Source organism: Zonotrichia albicollis, chromosome 29, assembly GCF_047830755.1.
Source record: "Zonotrichia albicollis isolate bZonAlb1 chromosome 29, bZonAlb1.hap1, whole genome shotgun sequence".
Lineage (NCBI taxonomy): Eukaryota > Metazoa > Chordata > Aves > Passeriformes > Passerellidae > Zonotrichia > Zonotrichia albicollis.
In genome coordinates, this window is record NC_133847.1 from 4,813,062 (window position 1) to 4,834,643 (window position 21,582).

At 51.7% G+C, this 21,582-nt stretch overlaps 3 protein-coding genes and 2 non-coding genes across 12 annotated transcripts; 3 read left to right on the forward strand and 2 right to left on the reverse strand.

The window, feature by feature from the left end:
- The first annotated feature begins 753 nt into the window (after nucleotides 1-753).
- PWWP3A (PWWP domain containing 3A, DNA repair factor) lies at nucleotides 754-12,217 on the forward strand. Of its 8 annotated transcripts, none has more exons than XM_074528889.1 (15): nucleotides 754-860; nucleotides 1,786-1,828; nucleotides 2,435-2,530; nucleotides 2,927-3,018; nucleotides 3,112-3,182; nucleotides 4,064-4,975; nucleotides 5,414-5,527; nucleotides 5,866-5,936; nucleotides 6,377-6,453; nucleotides 6,892-6,952; nucleotides 7,194-7,269; nucleotides 7,510-7,560; nucleotides 7,700-8,130; nucleotides 8,821-8,909; nucleotides 10,769-12,217. In XM_074528889.1, exons 3-15 carry the CDS (start codon nucleotides 2,474-2,476, stop codon nucleotides 10,842-10,844), a joined length of 2,178 nt encoding a protein of 725 aa, XP_074384990.1. In that variant the 5' UTR covers nucleotides 754-860; nucleotides 1,786-1,828; nucleotides 2,435-2,473; the 3' UTR covers nucleotides 10,845-12,217. The 8 variants fall into 8 exon arrangements, with proteins under 8 accessions (XP_074384990.1, XP_074384989.1, XP_074384993.1 ...); XM_074528888.1 differs by having other exon boundaries at nucleotides 781-915; XM_074528892.1 differs by lacking the exon at nucleotides 754-860 and adding an exon at nucleotides 1,367-1,490.
- Nucleotides 12,218-12,699: 482 nt separating this feature from the next.
- TRNAF-GAA (transfer RNA phenylalanine (anticodon GAA)) lies at nucleotides 12,700-12,772 on the reverse strand. The gene has a single exon. It is a non-coding gene; the product is annotated as a tRNA-Phe (tRNA).
- Nucleotides 12,773-12,998: 226 nt separating this feature from the next.
- Nucleotides 12,999-13,072, forward strand: TRNAN-GUU (transfer RNA asparagine (anticodon GUU)). The gene has a single exon. It is a non-coding gene; the product is annotated as a tRNA-Asn (tRNA).
- Nucleotides 13,073-13,250: 178 nt separating this feature from the next.
- NDUFS7 (NADH:ubiquinone oxidoreductase core subunit S7) lies at nucleotides 13,251-17,441 on the forward strand. Its single transcript, XM_074528906.1, has 8 exons — nucleotides 13,251-13,372; nucleotides 13,569-13,605; nucleotides 13,848-13,916; nucleotides 14,238-14,352; nucleotides 15,518-15,697; nucleotides 15,778-15,824; nucleotides 16,749-16,837; nucleotides 17,260-17,441. The coding sequence occupies exons 1-8, from the start codon at nucleotides 13,357-13,359 to the stop codon at nucleotides 17,355-17,357; spliced, it is 651 nt and encodes a 216-aa protein (XP_074385007.1). The 5' UTR covers nucleotides 13,251-13,356; the 3' UTR covers nucleotides 17,358-17,441.
- Nucleotides 17,442-17,948: 507 nt separating this feature from the next.
- Nucleotides 17,949-21,216, reverse strand: GAMT (guanidinoacetate N-methyltransferase). Its single transcript, XM_074528905.1, has 6 exons — nucleotides 20,765-21,216; nucleotides 19,766-19,911; nucleotides 19,622-19,685; nucleotides 18,907-18,974; nucleotides 18,707-18,817; nucleotides 17,949-18,601 (listed from the first exon to the last, which is right to left on the reverse strand). The coding sequence occupies exons 1-6, from the start codon at nucleotides 20,946-20,948 to the stop codon at nucleotides 18,461-18,463; spliced, it is 714 nt and encodes a 237-aa protein (XP_074385006.1). The 5' UTR covers nucleotides 20,949-21,216; the 3' UTR covers nucleotides 17,949-18,460.
- Nucleotides 21,217-21,582: the final 366 nt, after the last annotated feature.

Here is a 21,582-nt window from a genome sequence, read left to right on the forward strand (position 1 = left end):
AAGAAGCTGACACTGACCAGACAGAATTCTGTGTTTGAATGGAATTTATGGATCATGTATGAGTTGTATGAATATGCAACAGGCTCTTGCTTTTAAGGGTTAATCCTCTCTTAACTGTGTCCTTTTTATGGGCTTATTTTACCCAGAAAGAGCTACCCAGACATCCATAACTCTTTGTTCTTATTTTCTCATATTGTCCTAATCCAAATTGCCCAAATTATTATTACTCTAATTATATTGCTATTTTTATAACCATTTCGTTACTATTAAACTTTTAAAATTTTCAAAACAACTGATTGGCTGCTATCTGCTGTGAGTACCTCATTCATTTATTAAAAAAAAATCCCACATACATAGTTTCTATTTTAACATTATGTTATAACCTAAAACTATGTTTAACACACTACTTAAATAATAAATACAGCATAATTTAATACATAAATTAATACAGCATAAATCTAACATAACACATATAATACTCATTTGAATATTTGCTAAAAGCCAATATAAAATACGCATTTTTCACAAAAGTGTCCCTGCCCATGGCCGGGCTCGCAGCTCCCGCCCAAACCATCATATGACGTCACAGTTCCTGCATATGACGTCACTCGCACCGTTGCCATGCCGCCCTCCCCAGACAAGGAGAGGCCTCCGCCCATCTGGCCAATAGAAGACGGGGTAGGCGTGGCTAAGGCAGCAGCGTGCGCTCTGATTGGATGAGCCTCGTGTTTTGGCCTCGGCGAGGAGGGCGGGGCGCCAAGCGGCGCTCCCTGATTGGTCCGGGGGGGCGGTGCCGGGCGGCGCGCGCGGCGCGTGCGCAGACCCTCCTGTGGAGGGCGGTGTTGTCGGGAGCGCGCACGGTAACTGTGCCCCCTCCCCCCCCAAGTCCCCCGGGCCTTAAAGCGGGATCTGGGGGTGAGACACGGGTCTGGGGGCCATCACCGGCACCGGGGTTGTGTTTGGGAGTCTCGCCCGTCCTCTGACCGGGCGAAGCGGGGATCCCTGTCCCTCCCTTCCCCGAGGCGTTTTGGGGGGGGGTCCCGTTGTTGCCCTCAGCAGGGAAGGTTGTGGGGTGACCCCTGTGAAGGGAGAGTATTGGGGGATCCCGTGCTTCCGCTCACCGCGGTGTTTTGGGGGTGCCGTTCTTCCCCTCCCCGAGGCGTTTTTGGGGGGTCCTGTCCCTCACCGAGGCATTTTTGAGGGGGTCCCCGTCCCTCCCCTCCCCTCGGCATTTTGGGGTGGTCCCGTCCCTCCCCTCACAGAGCGCTTGGACCATTCCATCCCTCCCGGAGGGGGGTTTGGCGTCCTGTACGGAGGGTCCCGACCCGTCCCTCCCCTCACTGATTCGGCTTTGGGGGCCCTGCCCTGTCCCTCACCGAGTGCGGGACTCTGGGGGTCTCTCCCCTCAGCGAGGGCGGGTTTAGGGAAGGGTCCGGTCCCTCCCTTCACGGTGCCGGGAGTGTTTGTGCGGTCCCGTCCCTCCCCTCACGGTTTGTGCGGTGCCGTCCCTCCCCTCACGGTGCCGGGAGTGTTTGTGCGGTGCCGTCCCTCCCGCACGGTGTAGGGGGGGTTTGTGCGGTCCCGTCCCTCCCCTCACGGTGCCGGGAGGGTTTCTGCGGTCCCGTCCCTCCCATCTCGTGGGTTTTTGGGGCCGGGCGGTTCCCGCTGTGCCCGCGCCGCCTCACGGGGGTCCCGCACCGGTCCCGCACCGGCCCCGCCGTTCCGAGCTCCGTTAACGGCCTCTCGTCCCTCTCTCCTTCCCTCCCTCCTTCTCTCCCTCCGCAGGGCCGCGATCCCGGAGCCGCGGCCATCCCAGCACCTGGAGCTTGTAAGTACAGGAAGATCTTTAGTACGTGTTTGTTTAAAGCCCTTGAGGAAGCCCTGAGGGGTCTGAGGCTGCTCTGCGCGGGTTTCTGTTGCAAATCGTCTGTAAAAATTGGCATCAAATGACGTGTAAAATATCCAGAGCGTTATTTTTATGATGTAGTTCCCTGTTTTCAGGGTTTGGTCGCAGGAAGCTGTGGATTGGGCAGGCCCATGGCTGCATTGTGTAATTGCTGATAGTGTTTTCCTCACACAGTGAGAGCCACTTGTGCTTATAGAATTATGGAATTCTTGAATCCTGGGATCGTTTGGGTTGGAACCTAAAGCTCATCCAGTCCCATCCCTTCCACTGTCCCTGGTTGCTCCAAACCTTGTCCAAATTGGTCTTGGACACTTCCAGGGATGGGGCAGAGACAGCTTCTACAAAAAAATGGAATTTAAGACATGATATTGGAGAAGCTGCAGGGTGATATCAGTGCAGTGATCCCTTCACTGGTAAACAATAATAACTGTAGTAATATGTTTGATTAAATCCTGTATTTCCTTCAAAAAACAAAGGCTACAATGGAAAAAGGTGGGTGACTCCTTTATTCCCTTTTTCTCCCCTCAGAACACCTTGGCATTTCCCTTTTCCACGTGAAGCTCAGCCATGACTGACCAAGAGTTCGTTCTCTGCAAGTGGAAGAGGCGTTTGTGGCCAGCCAAGGTGAGGAGGAACGAGGAAATGTTTGTGGAGGTTGCTTGGAGCAGAGCAGGAAGGAAGGGAGAGGTCTCAGCAAAGTGTCTGAACTTGTGTGAGCTGTGGAGATGCCAAGAGGAAAAATGGAGAGGGCCTGGAGCCATGGGGAATAACTTCTCATTGCCAGAGGGCAGGGTTGGATGGGGCACTGGGGAAAAAATTCCACCCTGGGATGGATTTCCAGAGCAGCCCGGGACAGTGAAGGATTTAAATGGGATTTAAGGTCCCTTCCCACCCAGTCCATGCTGGGATTTTATCATTCCACGATCCTAAAGCTGCTCCCAGGCACTGTCAAGCTGCTCTTGGATAAACGTTTTGCTGTTGGTCAGGATTTTCAATGGAGATTTCTCACTTTTGTTGCAGGTTTTGTGCAAACCTGGAGTTGCTGGGAGCAGCCCTGTTGCCACCACAAAAAGGATGGGATTTAAAGCTGAAATCCTTGGCTTGGAGAAGCAGTTGAGTATCCTTGTTCCTATCACACCTTTGCATTCTCAGAGGTTAAAAAAATAAGGGGAAGGAAGGAATCCTTTCCTCTTTTTGTGTTCCAGGGTCAGTGTGAGCTCTGCAAACGTGGTTCCCCTGACAGAGGAGAGGATCAAGGCCATCGCCTCCACCCTGGGTGAGGAAGGAGGGACCCAAATGTGCTGCTTTGTGTCTTTTCTGGGTGAAAAATCCCTCTAAAAACTCAGCCCCAAATGTGCTGCTTTGTGTCTTTTCTGGGTGAAAAATCCCTCTCAAAACTCAGCCCCAAATGTGCTGCTTTGTGTCTTTTCTGGGTGAAAAATCCCTCTAAAAACTCAGCCCCAAATGTGCTGCTTTGTGTCTTTTCTGGGTGAAAAATCCCTCTAAAAACTCAGCCCCAAATGTGCTGCTTTGTGTCTTTTCTGGGTGAAAAATACCTCTAAAAACTCAGCCCCAAATGTGCTACTGTGTCTTTTCTGGGTGAAAAATACCTCTAAAAACTCAGCCCCAAATGTGCTGCTTTGTGTCTTTTCTGGGTGAAAAATCCCCCAAAGAAACTCAGCCCCAAATGTGCTGCTTTGTGTCTTTTCTGGGTGAAAAATCCCTCTAAAAACTCAGCCCCAAATGTGCTGCTTTGTGTCTTTTCTGGGTGAAAAATCCCCCAAAGAAACTCAGCCCCAAATGTGCTGCTTTGTGTCTTTTCTGGGTGAAAAATCCCCCAAAGAAACTCAGCCTGAGGGAATAAAACTTGTATATTTCACTTATTTTCTTTTCCTTTTTCCATAAAGTTGGGAAATAGGTTAAAAATTCGTCATTTTCCTCTTGCCTGGGGTGATTTGTTGGAGGGATGGTGAAGAAATGTGAGTTTCCCTCAAAATGAGGCACTTCCAGCTTGGTGCTTGTGTGTCTCCATCCTTTGCCTTGGGAATTGTGGATGATTTTAGCAGTAAAAAATTCACCTTAAAACAAATACCTGGAGTGGCATTTATGATGGAATAATGATGATAATTTCATTTATTGAATATTTTTCCTCATCAGAGCAAAAGAAAACCATGAGTGAGGCCGTGGAGGAGCTGCAATATCGCTGTTCCCTTAAAATTGCCCTGGATATTCTCCATGAGACTGACTCCAGCACTCAAATACCACTTGCAGAAGGACCAAATCCTGAATTTTCCCGGCAGAAATCTGCCCCACCCACCCCCTCCCAAAGCTTCTCGTTGCGCTCTCGCTCCAAAAAATCAGAACCTGAGGCTGCCAAGAGGGAAAGGAAAGCTCAAAATAACTCTGGGATGAAGGATGATCCCAAAGCACGCAGCCAGGGAGGTTCTGTGGCTCCAGGGAGGAGTGGGAAAGCTCCTGGAGGTGGCACAAGCCCTGCCAGGGCACGTGGGGGTGGCACAAACCCTGCCAGGTGTGGTGCCAGGGACTCGAGTGTGGCACCAGCCCCTGATGGTCATAACTGCGAAAAACCAGAACCAAAATCATCCCCCAGACAGAGAAAAATGCAGCCCAAAATGGAGAATGGAGTCTCCTGTAAGGCAGAGGCTGGAAGAAATCAGCAAGGAAGGAAAAGAAGATGGAGGGAAGATTCCACCCAGGTGGCTCCTGAGGAGGGGTCTCCCTCTGTCCCCTCTAAATCTGGCACTGTGGAACCTTCCAGAAAGAAAGGAGCTCGGCTTGGGAGAGCATTCCTGGATTCCTGCAGTGAAACTGCCTCGGATGAGTTGGAGAAAAGCATCAGCAGTGAGAGTGAGAGCCTGGCAAAGCAGCTGGATGGGAGGAGAGAGGCAGAGGGTGGAAAACACCCGGATGGGGCAGAGAGGAAATGCAGGAACCACCCTGGAGCCACACCTGGGCCTTCTGGTGCCCTCCCTCAGCCTCAGGAGCAGGAAAACCAGGATCCCTCACACCTGCCTGGGAATAAAGCCCCTGACGCCGAGGAAGATGAAGGTGGGCAAATCCCTTGGGGAAGGGAAGCCTTCATCCCATGTGGGACCTTGGAATGTTGCTTTGTTTTTGGGGGAGTGGCTCTTGAATTGCTGATTTAATTCCTTTTGGTTTCCATTCCTGGGGAGCAGAAATGGAAACCATTCAGAGCTGGGGAGGCCTTGGGTGGTGGTTGGGTTTTCCATGGAAAACTGGGGTGGTTTTTTAGCTCACACTTGTTTTCCCTTACTGCTCTCTGATAAATTGAGATGAAATGTTTCTGAATGAGATCCTGAGACCAGCCCCATTTTTTTTCCCGTTTTATCCACATGATCAGGGAATTAAGATTCCCTAATTAAAGTGTGCAGGTGTGTCAGGTCCCCTCTGGGTCACACTCAGGTGTCTCTCACCTGCTCTGAAGCTGATCCTGTCCTAATCCCTGGATCCTGGTGCTGTTGGCAGGGCTGGAAGCCTCTGGGATGTCTTCCAGGAGAGTTTCCTCAGAGAGCCTTCCTCCACTCTCACCTCTGGCCGATGAAGAGGAGGAAAATTTGCCCAGTGTTCTGTCCTATCGAGGTGAGACAGCAGCACACAGGGCTGAGGCTCTTCCTGCTGGGGGAGCTTCAGTTTGCCTGAAATCCCTGGGGATTCCAGGACGGGATCCAGCTGTGTCCACGCTTGGGATAAAATGCATTTCCTGAGCATTTTGCTGCAGAATGAAATGAAAAAATCCTTGAAACTGGATAAGGACCTGGCATTGAATTTGCTGAGTTTCATTTCAGGACTCTGTGCTGCATTTTGGGGGTCACTGTAAAAGCACTGGAGAGAAACTCCTGGAGGAGAAGAAGAGAGGGGTAGCACCTGTTTTGTTTTATTGTTTTTAAGGAAAATTTCCTCTTTTTTTTTCACCCCAGAACCCAAATTCTTCATGGAAGGGATGTTGGTGTGGTGCAAGCTGCGGCGCTATCCCTACTGGCCAGCCGTGGTAAGAGCAGCTCCTGCCTCCTCATATCCTGCTGATAAGGAGCAGCTCCCATCTCTGGAGTGACTTTTGCCCTTATTGAAAGTGTTAAAACCTTCCAGTAGAAGCATTTCAAAATTGATAGAAGTCAATTTGTGCTCAAAGCACTCAAAATGTGGTCACTTCACAGCTGTTTGTGCAGAGCACAGGATTATCCCAGTTCCTTTGTCATGGAGCAGAACTTTGTTCCCAATTTGCAAAAGAAAGGGGAGGCCCTTTGTGCACTGAAAATGTTCCCTTTGGGGAACTGATTGCTGCTTCCTCTTGAGTTTTTCATATTTGTGTAATAAAGGAAAGTTACAGCAAAAGGAAAAATTGAAGTGTAATTGTAGTGGGTGATATCCACAGAAAAATATCCCTGCTTTATCAAGATCAGGATTTTTGAGGCTTTATCCTCTCTCCAGGTGAAAGCAGTGAAGAGGAAGCACCGGAGGGCCTGTGTGCTCTTCATAGATGGCACCACAAACGAGAAGAAAAAAGGGTAAATGTTTATTTCCATCTCCTCCTGAATTTCCAGTCTGGTATTCCTGGTGCAGGGTGAGGACAGACCTCTGCAGGTTGATCTGGGAGAAAGGGGCTGGGCCAGGTGAGGGTTGGAGGTGCTTTGTTGTGCTGCAGGTTGAGGCAGCTCCCTGTCCTTAGGAAGAGCTGAGGAGTCAAAAACAAATCCCTGGAATGCAGAAAAACTTTCCAAAAACTTTCTGGAAACACAGGGCTGCCTTTAACATTTCTCTAAACCAGGTACTTCTCATTTGTTAGAAAATTCCATACTTTTAACTTGCTCCGAAAGCAAAAAACCATTAAAATTTGTGCTCCTTAATTCCTTGGAAATGGGATTTTCAGGGAGAAGCAGAACTGCAGTAAATAAAGAGGGAAGTGAGGCAGTTGAGCTGCACCTCTGACTGTGTTTCTTTAAAAGTTTCTCAGTGTCTCTGAAGAGCCTGAAGCACTTTGACTGTGAGGAGAAGCAGGAGCTCATTGTGAGTATCCCAGAGATGTGGAACTGCAGGATTTGGGCAAATACAGTGGGAAATTCAGGATATAAATGGCCAGGGGGGGAATGTGAGGCTTAACCCCCTCAAAACCACTCTCATCTCTGTGACAGCTGTGCCAGGAGCTGTTTCAATCTGAGGAAAAAATTGTCAAGGGCCATTTCTGTCCCCTGCTGAAACTCTTGAAGAGCTGCTGGATTTGGGCCAGCAAATCCTCCTTGTTTTGCAGGAACAAGCCAAGGAGAATTACTGCAGGGAAATCGAGTGGTGCCTCCAGCTGATCCAGGACTATCGGATCCGAGTGGGTGAGGAGGGGCAGTGGCCATGGAATCACCAAATCCAGGATGGTTTGGGTGGGAAGAACCTTCAACCCCATCCAGTCCCCTCCTGCCATGCCAGGGACACCTTCCACCATCTCAGGGTGCTCCAAGCCCTGTCCAACCTGGTTTTGGGATCTCATCCTGAGATCCACCAGGAAAAGAGAAGCCCAAGTTTTGATTCCTGGGTGAATGGATCTGATCTCTGCCCCTGTTTTGGGTTTTTAGGCTGTCGTTCTTTCACTGGGTCCTTCCTGGAGTATTTTGCTGCTGATATCAGTAAGTGAATCCATTCCTTTGGGAAAAAACAACTCCTCTCAGCAATAAAATTCCTTCTTTTCTATCGACATGGCTATGAAAACCCTTTGTAATTTTGAAAACTCATTTAAATATAAATTCTTGTGGTTTCCTGTTTCAGGCTACCCAGTGAGGAAAGAGGGCTACCAGAGTGTGGTGCAGATGGCATTCCCAAACACAGGGGAGGAAGGGTCTGGAGAGTCTTCCTCAGACACCTCCCCCCAGAAACCCCCCAGGAGACTCCTCCCTGACAGGACCAGAGCTGCCAGGGACAGGGAGAACAAGAAGCTGGTGGAGTTCATAGTGAAGAGCAAAGGGGCTGAAGAGCATCTGCTGGGGATCTTGAAAAGTGGGAAACAATCGCGCTGGCTGAAGAAATTCCTGAATTCTGGCCGCTACATTACCTGTGTGGAGACTTACCTGGAGGATGAGGAGCAGCTGGACCTGGTGGTTGGGTACCTGAAGGAGGTCTACAGGGAGATGGACACCAAGAACCTGCGTCAGATCCTGGGAGATGGCATCAGATTCATCTCAGATGTGCTTTTACCTGAGGTGAGGGAGCCTGAAACAGGGGGTGGGGGGGAAAAATGAACTGCAGTGATAAATGAGATTAATTCCCATGATTTATTCCTTTGTTGTGGTGTGGTTCCTATGGAATGATGTGGGGAGAGTTCCCAAAGCTGAGCCAGGCAGGAATATCCACCCCTGCCTACAGCCTGACTCACTCAAATGCTGATTTTTAAGCACAGAAAGGAGAAGCTTCAGGAAGATTGTTTTTTAAAGCAGGCTGATAATTTCCTGATATATTTTAATTACCTCTGAAATGCTTCAAAGCTTTGTTTTGGGGTTTTTTATTTAATTTGGCAATTTCTCAGGGTTTTCTTGTTCCTTTGTGTGTGTTGAGGTGGGGGGTGGTGTGTTGGCTGTTCTTACACTTGTTGTGGATACTTTGTGTTCTTCCCAGGAATTTTCCCAGGAGAACGTTAATTCGTGTATAAACAAAATTACTGTGAAGAATATTTTAATCTGAGGATAAAAATACCCCACAGGGGATGATACAGAACAATTTTATATTTTTTATTAAAGAATTTCAGGCATTCAATGAGGAGTTTCATCCAAATTTTCTATGTTATTGAGGAACCCTTTTCTCAAAACGTGCTCAGCTGAGGCAGTTTCAAATCCCTGGCTATGGTTTAATTTTGCTTATTGATTATTATTATTAATTATTCAATGCTTTTTTAGGCCATCATCTGTGCCATTGCTGCTGTGGATGACATTGATTATGAGAAGGCAGAAGAGAAATACATTAAAGGACCACCTGTGAGCAAAAGGTAGATTTGTTTCCAGGATTTTCCAAGGGTTTTTACTCCTTTTTTTTTGAATACAGAAAAGGTTTCAGGATTTTCCAAGGGTTTTTACTCCTTTTTTTTTGGATACAGAAAAGGTTTCAGGATTTTCCAAGGGTTTTTACTCCTTTTTTTTTTGAATACAGAAAAGGTTTCAGGATTTTCCAAGGGTTTTTACTCCTTTTTTTTTTTGAATACAGAAAAGGTTTCAGGATTTTCCAAGGGTTTTTACTCCTTTATTGTTGGATACAGAAAAGGTTTCAGGATTTTCCAAGGGTTTTTACTCCTTTCTTGTTGGATACAGAAAAGGTTTCAGGATTTTCTAAGGGTTTTTACTCCTTTATTGTTGGACACAGAGAAGGTTTCAGGATTTTCCAAGGGTTTTTACTCCTTTTTTTTTTTTGGATACAGAAAAGGTTTCAGGGTTTTCCAAGGGTTTTTACTCCTTTCTTGTTGGACACAGAAAAGGTTTCAGGATTTTCCAAGGGTTTTTACTCCTTTCTTGTTGGATACAGAAAAGGTTTCAGGATTTTCCAAGGGTTTTTACTCCTTTTTTTTTGATACAGAGGAGGTTTCAGGATTTTCCAAGGGTTTTTACTCCTTTTTTTTTTTTGGACACAGAAAAGGTTTCAGGATTTTCCAAGGGTTTTTACTCCTTTTTTTTTTTTGGACACAGAAAAGGTTTCAGGATTTTCCAAGGGTTTTTACTCCTTTATTGTTGGACACAGAGAAGGTTTCAGGGTTTTCCAAGGGTTTTTACTCCTTTTTTTTGGATACAGAGAAGGTTTCAGGATTTTCCAAGGGTTTTTACTCCTTTTTTTTTGGATACAGAAAAGGTTTCAAGATTTTCCAAGGGTTTTTACTCATTTATTGTTGGATACAGAGAAGGTTTCAGGATTTTCCAAGGGTTTTTACTCCTTTATTGTTGAACACAGAAAAGGTTTCAGGATTTTCCAAGGGTTTTTACTCATTTATTGTTGGACACAGAGAAGGTTTCAGGATTTTCCAAGGGTTTTTACTCATTTATTGTTGGACACAGAGAAGCTTTCAGGGTTTTCCAAGGGTTTTTACTCCTTTTTTTTTTTGGATACAGAAAAGGTTTCAGGATTTTCCAAGGGTTTTTACTCCTTTTTTTTTTGATACAGAAAAGGTTTCAGGATTTTCCAAGGGTTTTTACTCCTTTTTTTTTTGATACAGAAAAGGTTTCAGGATTTTCCAAGGGTTTTTACTCCTTTATTGTTGGACACAGAAAAGGTTTCAGGATTTTCCAAGGGTTTTTACTCCTTCTTTTTGGATACAGAAAAAGTTTCAGGATTTTCCAAGGGTTTTTACTCCTTTTTTTTTTTGGATACAGAAAAGGTTTCAGGATTTTCCAAGGGTTTTTACTCCTTTTTTTTTTTTGGATACAGAAAAGGTTTCAGGATTTTCCAAGGGTTTTTACTCCTTTTTTTTTTTTAATACAGAAAAAGTTTCAGGATTTTCCAAGGGTTTTTACTGCTTTATTGTTGGATACAGAGAAGGTTTCAGGATTTTCCAAGGGTTTTTACTCCTTCTTTTTGGATACAGAAAAGGTTTCAGGATTTTCCAAGGGTTTTTACTCCTTTATTGTTGGACACAGAGGAGGTTTCAGGATTTTCCAAGGGTTTTTACTCCTTTATTGTTGGATACAGAAAAGGTTTCAGGTGAGGGCAGGAGAGCTCAGTGTCCTCCTCCTTTGAGGGACAAAATGTGGAAAATGTCCCAGCTGAGCTGCTCCAACCCTGCCAATTTAATTTGTCCAGGTGATGTAATCTGGACAATAACATCCTGTTTTAACTTAAAACCTTTTCTATTTTTCTTTCCAGAGAGAAAGAATTGTTTGATGAACAAATCCTGGGAAGCAAAAAGCTCAAGACTGAGCCAGAACCTGCTGAGAGCTGAGGAGTGGCCAGGGCTGTCCTGGGGGCCACCAGGTGTAAATAACCATTGGTGATTTGTTTAAAACGTGACATTCTTTGTCAAGTTCTGTGTGTATATTCCCAAATCCTCTGCTCCCAGCTCTTGCTGCTGCTTCATGGCCTCGCTGTGTTCAGGATCCAGTGGATCCTCATCCATCAGTGCCCTCCTGGGGGGCTGCCAGAGACCCCCAGGGCTGTGCAGAGCTTGTGCTGCTCCTGCAGCTTCCACGTGGGTTCTTTGAGCCAAACACCCGACTTGGGAAGGGATCTTGTCCTGCTCCTGATAAAACCAGGGGGTTCCTGGCAGGGAAATCAGATTGGTGCCCAGATTGCTGCCACCTGGATCACAAACATTTGGGTTCTTGTTTTGTCCTCACAAGTGAAGTTCCATGGGGAAAGAATCCAGGTTTGCTCAAACAAAAATATTCCCTTTTCCTCTAACTGAACCCGTTTATTGCCTCTTGTGAGGCTGTGAATTTTGGGAGGCATTTAATTGTCTTTTTCTCATCTAAATTCCCAATTTAATCCTGCCCAGGTCCCTGCTCATCGTTGTTGGAGCTGTGGCACATGGAAGCAGTGTCACCAAGAACTAATTAATGATGAATTATGATAAATGATACATAAAACCCCCTGATTAGGGTTTTTCTGTGATAATGAAATATGATCTCCTTGCTTGTCCAGTAAAACCCAAGATGATTTGAAATGAAGAAGTTGAAATTGGGATCCAGATGTCTATCCTGGCTGTAGTAATTATCTGAATATATTTTAATTACACTTTTAATTGCTCTGTGCTCTCTAATGAGTTTTTCCATGGAATCCTTATTCCCATTATCTCAAGTACCTCAATTATAGGGACAGGCCTGGAAGTGTGAGGGTTTTATTAAAGCCTGTGAGGAGGGATAATGAATTTTGTGGGTGAAGATAAAAAAATTAATGATGGGGTTAACTGAGGGCTGTGAGTGGCACTTTCCCTTTGGAGATGGAAAGGGGAGGGACTGCCTGCCCCTCATCCCAGTGCTCTGGGGTCGTTTGGAATTGGGGGGTTCAACTTCCCCCTCCTTTCCATGAACCCCCTGTTCCCTTTTCCATCAAAACTCCTGTCAGGATCCTGCTCAAGACCTCAGCTCTGGAATCCTGGAATGGTTTGGGGTGGAATGGACCTTGAAGGGCAGCCATGGGCAGGGACACCTCCCACTGTCCCCTGGGTGCTCCAGCCTGGCCTTGGGCACTGCCAGGGATCATCCTGAGCTTGTGCCACCCCCTTGCAGTGCTGCCCCACTGAGACTGGGCACCAGGCTCAGCCTCACCATGTATCAATCATGTGGATCAATAAAGTGGGATGAAGTGATTCATCAACATTTGCTGCTTTTGTTTGATTTTTTTTTAATCTGTGCTGGGTGGTGCTTCCACCCCCAGGGTTACAGCAGGTGAATATTGGATCTTACAACTTTATCTGATGCATAAAAACCGTCTCAGTCTCACATTATTAAGCACTGGGAAATGAACTCACTGGGTTTTATTCTTGTGTTTTATTTAAAATGGGCTGACACACAGTACCTCTGCTTGTAATTGTCCAGTGTTAATTAATCCATGTTCCCTCAGCTGCCTCCTCAATGTAAGATAATCAACTCATATTTATTAATTCATATTTATTTAAAAATATTATTAATCCAGTGTTACAGTCCTTCAGCCCTCTCTGGTGTGTGTGTTTCCAGGATATTAAAACAATCACGTGCAGAATCTGGGGAGGGGAAAACGAGCTCCAAAGCCTCGGGGGTGTTTTGGGGTGAAAACAGCGCTTTTGCAACCCGGATCCCGGTAGGGGAAAAAAAAGCTTCTGCCGAAACCCGGGATCGAACCAGGGACCTTTAGATCTTCAGTCTAACGCTCTCCCAACTGAGCTATTTCGGCTGCACGAGGGTGCTCCGCCCCCCCCACCCGTCACGGCCGGTGGCCCCGCGCTGGGCGGGAGGACACGGGGAAGGAACACGAGGGGACAGAGGGGCGGGATGCGGGACACGGGACACAGGAGAGGCGGGGTGTGGGACACGGGCACGGGACAAGCGGGACGTAGGATAAGGGACATCAACACGGGACAGGCGGGACACGACGCCAGGAGGGAGACGCCGGCAGCGCGGTCTCTGTGGCGCAATCGGTTAGCGCGTTCGGCTGTTAACCGAAAGGTTGGTGGTTCGAGCCCACCCAGGGACGGCCGTTCTTTATTTTCCTGCGCGATAGTGGCTCCGCAGCTCCAGGATAGGCCTTCCCTGCCGAGTCCTGCGGCGGCTCCGGGAGGGCCCCGCCCGCCGGGATGGTTTTGGGGTCGCTTTCGGGTCGTTTTGGGATTGTTTTACCGTGGGCTGCGGCGGAGGCGGAGGGTGCCTGCGGAACTTCTGTCCCGGGACGCGTTTCCCGCCGGAGCGCTGAGGCGGTTTCGCGCCGGGCCCTTTAGCGGGTGCACCGCGCGCAGAGGTTGCCTGAAGGGCTGCGGAGAGATGGCGGCGCTGGGCCGTGAGCGGGGCCGGGACCGGGGACGGGAAAAGGGATGGGGATGGGGACGGGCATGGGGATGGGGTCCGGGAGCGGTGTGTGCACTGAAATAAGACCCCGGTCCTCCGCCGAGGGAGTGACCGGGGGGAGCCCTGAGGGGACACCGGGCCCCGCCGTGGCCCACAGCCGGCCTGAGCTCTCCCGTTCTCTCCCGCAGGTCTCCGGCTCCCCGCGCACGGAGTGCTGGGCTGGCGGTGAGCCCGGGACTTGGGGCACCGGGGCGGTGGGACCCCGAGGGCAGGGAGGGCCGGGCAGGGACAGCGCTGGCCCCGGGGCTGGGGGTGATGGAGCACCGGGGGGACCCCGGAGCCGCGGCTGAACGGCTCCCCGAGCTTTGGGGGTCACTGCGGGCTCCTTCCCCGCTGGGTTTGTGGAGCACCGGCTCCTGCGGGGGCGCTGTCACCCCTCACCCTGTGCGGGTCTTTTCTGTCCCCAGGCCCGGCTCTGTGAGTCCCGTGCTCGCCCAGCAGCTCCATCAGACGCCGGCGGCCGATCGCGCTGACAGGTGACAATTCCTGCCCTGGGGACAGGGGACAGCTGGTTGTGCCACCATTCCCGGGTGGGGGGGTCCCAGGAGCACCTCCTTGTGCTAAAATCCGGGGGGTTCTGGCAGCTCTGGGAGCCCCGGGGAGAGGCAGCCATGGGCTCTCTGTGGTTGGGGTGTGGCTGAGGGGCCCCAGCACCAAACCCACAGATCCCACACTGGGGAGAATCCTCTGCTACAAACAGAGGGGTGCCATTGTCATTCCTCAGGGGGTCACAGCCCCGTGGAGGGCTAAATGCTGATTCTGCAAGGAAATAACTGGAGGGTGATGGTTCCTTTCAGCTCTGTCCAGGTCCAGAAGAGCTCTGCTGTTGTCCCGAGGAAATCCTACGTGCCCAGCAGCCGTGGCGAGTATGTCATTGCCAAGCTCGATGACCTGGTCAACTGGGCACGGCGGGTGAGTCCTGGGGCACCAGGCTCCCTGGCACGCAGGGACAGAGGGTGGCACACCAGAGACAACTCCTGCTCGGGATAAAAATAGGCTCAGAGCTCCCTTGGCCGAGTTCTGTGGCCAGAGGGTGACACTGGGGTCCAGTGACAGTGTGGGACACGGGCTTGGGGTCTGGAACTGCCCTTTGGTCACGAGGAAAAGGCACTTCTGGAGTTGTCCCTGCCCTGAGCAGCTGCTCTGCCTGTGAGGAAGGGTGACACGAGTGACAGTGTCCTGGGTGTGCTGTGCTCTGCCTTAGCTTGGCTGGTCCTTAGGGACACCACTGTCCCCACAGGCCTCTGAGCTGTCCCTTCTCTGCTGTCCCCATGGGGCTGTGAGCTGTCCCCTCTCTGCTGTCCCTGGGTGGCTCTGAGCTGTCCCCTCTCTGCTGTCCCCATTGGGCTCTGAACTGTCCCTTTCTGCTGTCCCTGGGTGGCTCTGAGTTGTCCCCATGGGGCTCTGAGCTGTCCCTCTCTGCTGTCCCTGGGTGGCTCTGAGCTGTCCCTCTCTGCTGTCCCTCTCTGCTGTCCCTGGTGGCTCTGAGCTGTCCCCATTGGGCTTTGAGCTGTCCCTTTCTGCTGTCCCTGGGTGGCTCTGAGCTGTCCCTCTGATCTGTCCCTCTCTGCTGTCCCTGGGTGGCTCTGAGCTGTCCCCATGGAGCTCTGAGCTGTCCCTTTCTGCATTCCCTGGTGGCTCTGAGCTGTCCCCATTGGGCTCTGATCTGTCCCTCTCTGCTGTCCCTGGGTAGCTCTGAGCTGTCCCCATTGGGCTCTGAGCTGTCCCTTTCTGCTGTCCCTGGGTAGCTCTGAGCTTTGAGCTGTCCCTTTCTGCTGTCCCTGGTGGCTCTGAGCTGTCCCCATGGGGCTCTGAGCTGTCCCTTTCTGCTCTCTGAGTGTCTCTGAGCTGTCCCTGGTGGCTCTGAGCTGTCCCCATTGGGCTCTGAGCAGTCCCTTTCTGCTCTGAGTGTCTCTGAGCTGTCCCTGGTGGCTCTGAGGTGGCCTCAGCAGTGTCAGGGGATCAGCCCTGCAGCTCTCCCTGTACCCACTCCCCCAAGGCTGTGCTCCCTGTACCCCAAACTCTCCCTCTGTGTGTGTCCCCCTGGCTGTCCCTGAGCCCCTGGCTGTCCCCACAGAGCTCCCTGTGGCCCATGACCTTCGGGCTGGCGTGCTGTGCTGTGGAGATGATGCACATGGCCGCCCCTCGCTACGACATGGATCGCTTCGGGGTCGTGTTCCGGGCCAGCCCCCGCCAGGCCGACGTCATGATCGTGGCAGGGACCCTCACCAACAAAATGGCCCCGGCCCTGCGCAAGGTATGGGGAGCTTGGGGGGCTCAGGGGGGCTTGGGCACGGTGGGGAGGTGGGCATCACCCCAAACATCCCTGTCCTGCAGGTCTATGACCAGATGCCAGAGCCTCGCTACGTGGTGTCCATGGGGAGGTGAGTGCTGGCGTGTCCTCGCTGCTGTGGGGAGATTTTTTCACTTGTTTGTGTTTCTAAGTTCTTAAAAAGCCTTGTAGAGCAGAGCAGAAAAGCTGCTTTTGAGAATGGTGTGTGTGAATCCTCCCAGGGAGAGATTCAGGGGCTTTGCAGCTGCCAAGTTTGTGTATGTCCAGAATGCCAGAGTTTGCTTTTGGCTTTCAAAATGCTTCTGCTGTGCTGGAATCTGCTCTGTGGGGGAACTCAATTGGAATCTGCTCTGTGAGGGCAGTTCAATTGGAATCTGCTCCATGGGGAAACTTGGTTGGAATCTACTCCATGGAAGGATTCAGTTGGAATCTGCTCTGTGGGGGAACTCAATTGGAATCTGTTCATGAGGGATTTGGTTGGAATCTGCTCCATGAGGGGACTCAGTTGCAATCTGTTCCATGGGGAAACTCAAATGGAATCTGTTCCATGAGAGATTCAGTTGGAATCTGTTCCATAAGGGGATTAATTTGGAATCTGCTCCATGGAGGAGCTGAATTGGAATCTGTTCATGAGGGACTCACTTGGAATCTGCTGCATGGGGAGCTCAGTTGGACTCCATGGTCTCAGAGGTCTTTTCCACCCTCAGTAATTCCATGATTCTCACCATTTTCTTTCCCCACAAGTTTTTTTTTGTCCCCACTGGCTGAGGGTGGCTGGTCCAAGCTGGAACAGGACAAATAGAAGGCAAAACAGAAGGGTTTGTGGCAGAGAGGGAGGGCTTTGTGAGGGAGATGGGCACAGTTCAGTTGGGTTGGATTCATCTGAAACCCTCCCAGGCAGGGCACTGTCAGCTGTGGAGTGGAGGCTCGAGCCTGGCAGTGCCCACCTGCCCAGGGCCACCTTCCTGGGCCTCCTGCTCACCTTCCTGTCCCTGTCCCTGTCCCTGTCCCGCAGCTGTGCCAACGGTGGGGGCTACTACCACTACTCCTACTCGGTGGTGAGGGGCTGCGACCGCATTGTGCCCGTGGACATTTACGTGCCAGGTACAAGGGGCAGCTCCACCTGGGAGCAGGGCAAGGAGAAGAGGGGGATTCTCTGCATTCAGGTGCAGCTTTGAAAGGTTTCCCTGTTTCAGTTTGAAAGGTTTTCCTGTTTCAGTTTGAAAGGTTTTCCTGTTGCAGCAGCTCCAGGGATTGTGGGATGGGGAGGGTTGTGATGGTGGTATCACTGTCAGTGGGGTGAGAGGGGGGTTTTGGATACACTTTGAAATTAAATAATTGCTATGTTTGATGAAGATCTTCTTGTAAACAGCATCAGTTTAGTTTCTTTGCACTCCACACAAAGCCAGAGGGGAGTCAGCTTTGGGATAAGTCCTGGGGTTGGCACCTCTGCTGGCTCCAGCTCTGTGCAGTTCCTGCCCTGTGACCTTCCCCCCTTCCTCCCTTCTCTCCTTTCTCTCTCTCAGGTTGCCCTCCCACAGCTGAGGCTCTGCTCTACGGGATCCTGCAGCTGCAGAGGAAAATCAAGAGGGAGAAGAGGATGCAGATCTGGTACAGGAAATAGCCTTTATTTATGTCCCCACTCACTGCTCACATTTACGCACAAATCCGGCTCCTCACTCGCCTTCCAATAAAACTCTACCTGGTCCAGGTGCTTTTCTGTCTTTAATAAACCCCTCTGGTCTGAGGGGCTGAAAAAGTGGGCTAAAAAGCAGGAGCTGAGTTTGGTAACACTGCTGAGTTGGTCTGAACAATCTGTCAGGGAAGGTGATGTCATATCGTGACATAAAGGCTTTGCCAGAATTATTTTTTTTAATTTTGTTGGGAAGTTTTGAGAGCCAACACATGTCCAGGTGATTCCTGAGCTCGTCCCTTACTCACCACCTGCTCCTTGTTGGTAATTCCTACACAGGATTTAATAAACCCATAATATTTGTGTGCACAGGGGCCAGAAATTAATTCTATTTCTGTAACAAGTCAAATACTGACGCTTAAAATCAGAATGTGATTAATAAATGTGAATGTAGAGCTCCTGAGCAGGGCAGGGATAAAGCAGCCTGTCCTGGATGCATCCCAGGAGCCTGGGATGAGGAATGGTCATGCCTGAGGGACAAACACACTTTGGAAAGACAAATAAATCGCTCGGGAACAGCAGTTTGGGTATTTCATTCCTTTTAATGGACTTTATCCCTTCTGGGGAGAGAGGAAACATTTATTGAGCTCTGAGGGGGGATTTGGGGTCAGGATTTGCTGCTGTGGGCTTTGGCCAGAAATGTTGGGAAACCTCCCTGGGGAGTTGCTTCAGGAGAAGCTGGAATGCCTCAAAATGCCCCTGGTTTTTGGATTATTTGACTCTTGTGGGAATCCACTCTGTAATTTCTCAAAATGATGCAGTTTTTAGAGGAAATAGCTGGTTCTGGAACCCATTTGGCCAAAAGCTCTGAACCACACTGTGAAATTCCAGCTTTATTGAGAATTTGAAGTCTTGAGGGGACAGAACAGGGTGAGATCTTCCCCAGAGCCCACAAGGACAAGGAAGCTCCTGGGGCTGGGGGTTTCCTCTCCTTTTGTCCATCCCAAGCCTCCACCCATCTCTCAAGGATTTTAAGGAGATCAGAGCCGTTCTCTTCCTCCTCCTCCTCCTCAGCTCCTCCCCGGGCTGGCTCCTCAGTGTTTGAGCACGGTGGGTGTGATCATCCTGGGGTGGGAGTAGTAGCGGCACTCGGGGGGCGGCTGCAGCTCCATCACCCTCGTGCTGATGTTCTCCCTCCTGAACCCCGCCTGCAGCAGCGGCCCCACCTGGGTTTCCTGCAGGGGAGGAGGGCAGGTGGGTGTCTCATGTGAGACAGCCGAGGAAAACCCCTCCGAGCTGCCCTCTGGCGTTCCACGGCCTCGGGGAGGGGAGCAGCTCACCTCAAACATCTTCTCGATGTCGCTGTACCTGGTTTTGAGCAGCTCCCCCCACGAGGTGAGGTTGCAGTAGGTGAGGACCCCTCCTGGCCGCAGCAGGCGGAAGGCGTGGCCCTGCCCCGGGAATTGGGGAATTTTGGGAATTGGGGTCAGCTCCTCCCGCTCAGCCCCACCCCGGCCCCAGCTCCGCCCCGAGGTGTCACCTTGATGAAGTTGAACTGATGCGTGTGCCAGGTGTCCTCTGACAGCGGGTAGGTGTCGTACAGGATCCCTGCCCGGGAACAGGGGCTGGCTGTTAGCTGGGAGAGACCTGAGGGGTTCCTGTGTCCCGGGAGAATCCCCCTCCATGGCCTGGAATTGCTCTGTTCCCATTGCAATTCCCTGCCCATGGCTCTGACCCCTGGAAGGCAGCAGTGTGATGGCCCCCAGGACAAGGATCCAGCCCAGGACAAGGGGGAATGGAATTCATCCCAGGACAAGGATCCAGCCCAGGACAAGGGGGAATGGAATTCATCCCAGGACAAGGATCCAGCCCAGGACAAGGATCTGCTCCCCAGGACAAGGATCTGCTCCCAGGACAAGGATCCATTTCCCCAGGACAAGGATCCATTTCCCCAGGACAAGGATCTTCTCCCCAGGACAAGGATCTGCTCCCCAGGACAAGGATCCATTTCCCCAGGACAAGGACCCAGCCCAGGACAAGGATCTGCTCCCAGGACAAGGATCTATCCCAGGGACACAGCTGTGCCCTGTCCCCAGCCCCATGGGACAATCTGGTCTCCACCTGCACCCTGCCCAAACTGCTGCCCCCTTTCCATGGCTCAGCGATGTCCTGGGATGCCCTGGTCTTTGCTGCACCCCTATTTTGCAGTGGGGTGCCCAGCCCAGCCCCTGCCCATCCTGCTGGTGCTGTCTCACCACTGAAGTGCCCGTCCGGCAGCGTTGGCACCACGTCCTCCCAGAGCCCCTTCAGGGGCACCACCTGCGGGTGGGGGGCACAGGGGTGAGCTGGGGGGGCCCCAGGAACCCCCCAAGCCTGGCACAGCCCAGCGTGCCCCTGACCTTGTGCGGCTGTGCCTTGGCCCACTGCTCCAGGCGCCGGAAAACGCCCTCGTTGCACTCGATGATCCAGTGCTCGTCGATGCCGAATTCCTGCACCTTGGAGGCGGCGATGGCCATGCCAAACCCCACCTCCAGCACGCGGCCGCCTGCAGGTGGAACCCGGCACTCACAGCTCGGGGTTTTCTCTGCCTTAAACCTCCCCCAAGCACTGAATTCTGAGCCATTCTTTCCCCAGATTGAGCTCTTTGGGTGCGGGTTGGGAGCGTGTGGTGCTGCTGAGAAATTGGGAGCAGCCCCATGTCCCTGTGACCTGCTGTCCCCCCAGTTACCCCTGTGTCCCTGTCACCTGCTGTCCCCCCAGCTGCCCTTGTCGCCTGCTGCCCTCCCACAGTGGCCCTTTGTCCCCAACAACCCCCCCCCAGTTGATCCCAGTGAGAAAAAACAACATCCAACCTTCCCTCTGCCAGGGAAACGGCCCCAAAAGTGGCAGGGCCATGGGAGGGGAAACAGCCCCAAAAGTGGGAGATCCCAGGATGGAAACAGCCCCAAAAGTGGCAGAGACATGGGAGGGGAAAGAGCCCCAGAAGTGGCAGATTCTGGGAAGGGAAACAGCCCCAAAAGAGGCAGATTCCTGGAAGGGCAAACAGCCCCAAAAGTGGGAAATCCTGGGAGGGGAAACAGCCCCTAAAGTGGGAGATCCCAGGAGTGGAAACAGTCCCAAAAGTGGGAGATCCTGGGAGGGGAAACAGCACCAAAATCATTAGGGCCATGGGAGGTGGCTGCATCCCCTCTGCATGTCCCCATCCCTGGCACAAGGACAAGTGCCCCCATATCCCTGCTGCCCCTGGAGGCACATGCAGTGGAGGGCACATGCAGTGGGGTCTCCCAGCAGAACATCTCCCCCCACCCCAGCTGCTTTAGGGGAAGCTGCACCCCCAGCACACCCCAGAGCCCCCCGGGGAAGCTGCACCCCCAGCACACCCCAGAGCCCCCCGTTACCCTTGGATGCAGCCACGGTGGCCAGTGAGTGCATGTAGGGTGTCTCCCAGCGCTCCATCACCGGCTTGCCCAGGATCTCCAGGTGGGCATCGGGCTCATCGTAGCCGGCCTTGGCTTCCCTCCAGGCCGCCCTGCAATCCTCACCCTCAGCAAAGATCGGCCCTGCTGCCGCTCCGGAGCTCATGGCTGTGGGAGGAAAGTCCAGCTGGACAGGGAGGGAGAGAAAGGGCCACCGGGCTCTTGGCCGGCTTTAAATAGCCCTGCTGGAAAGTGCTGAGTGTGCACAGCCGGCTGGGGCCCCTCCGGGGATCGGGGCCCTTATCAGGAATGGGAGTCGTTATCAGGAACAGGGCACCACGGGGCTGCCAGGCCTGAGGGGTCACCGGGGTGTCCCCATTCATGGGCAATGGGACCCCCGGGGTGGGCAGTGGGACCCCCGAGATGGGCTATGGGGATCCTGAGATGGGCAATGGGACCCCTGGGGGGGGCAATGGGACCCCTAGGATGGGTAATGGGACCCTGGGATGGGCAATGGGACCCCTAGGATGGGCAATGGGACCCCTAGGATGGGTAATGAGATCCCAGGATGGGCAATGCGACCCCCAGGATGGGCATTGGGGACCCTGGGATGGGCAATGGGACCCCTAGGATGGGTAATGGGACCCTGGGATGGGCAATGGGACCCCTAGGATGGGTAATGGGACCCTGAGATGGGCAATGGGACCCCCGGGGTGGGCAATGGGATCCCAGAATGGGGAATGAGACCTCTGGGGATGGACAATGCGACCCCCAGGGTGGGCAATGGGACCCCTGGGGAA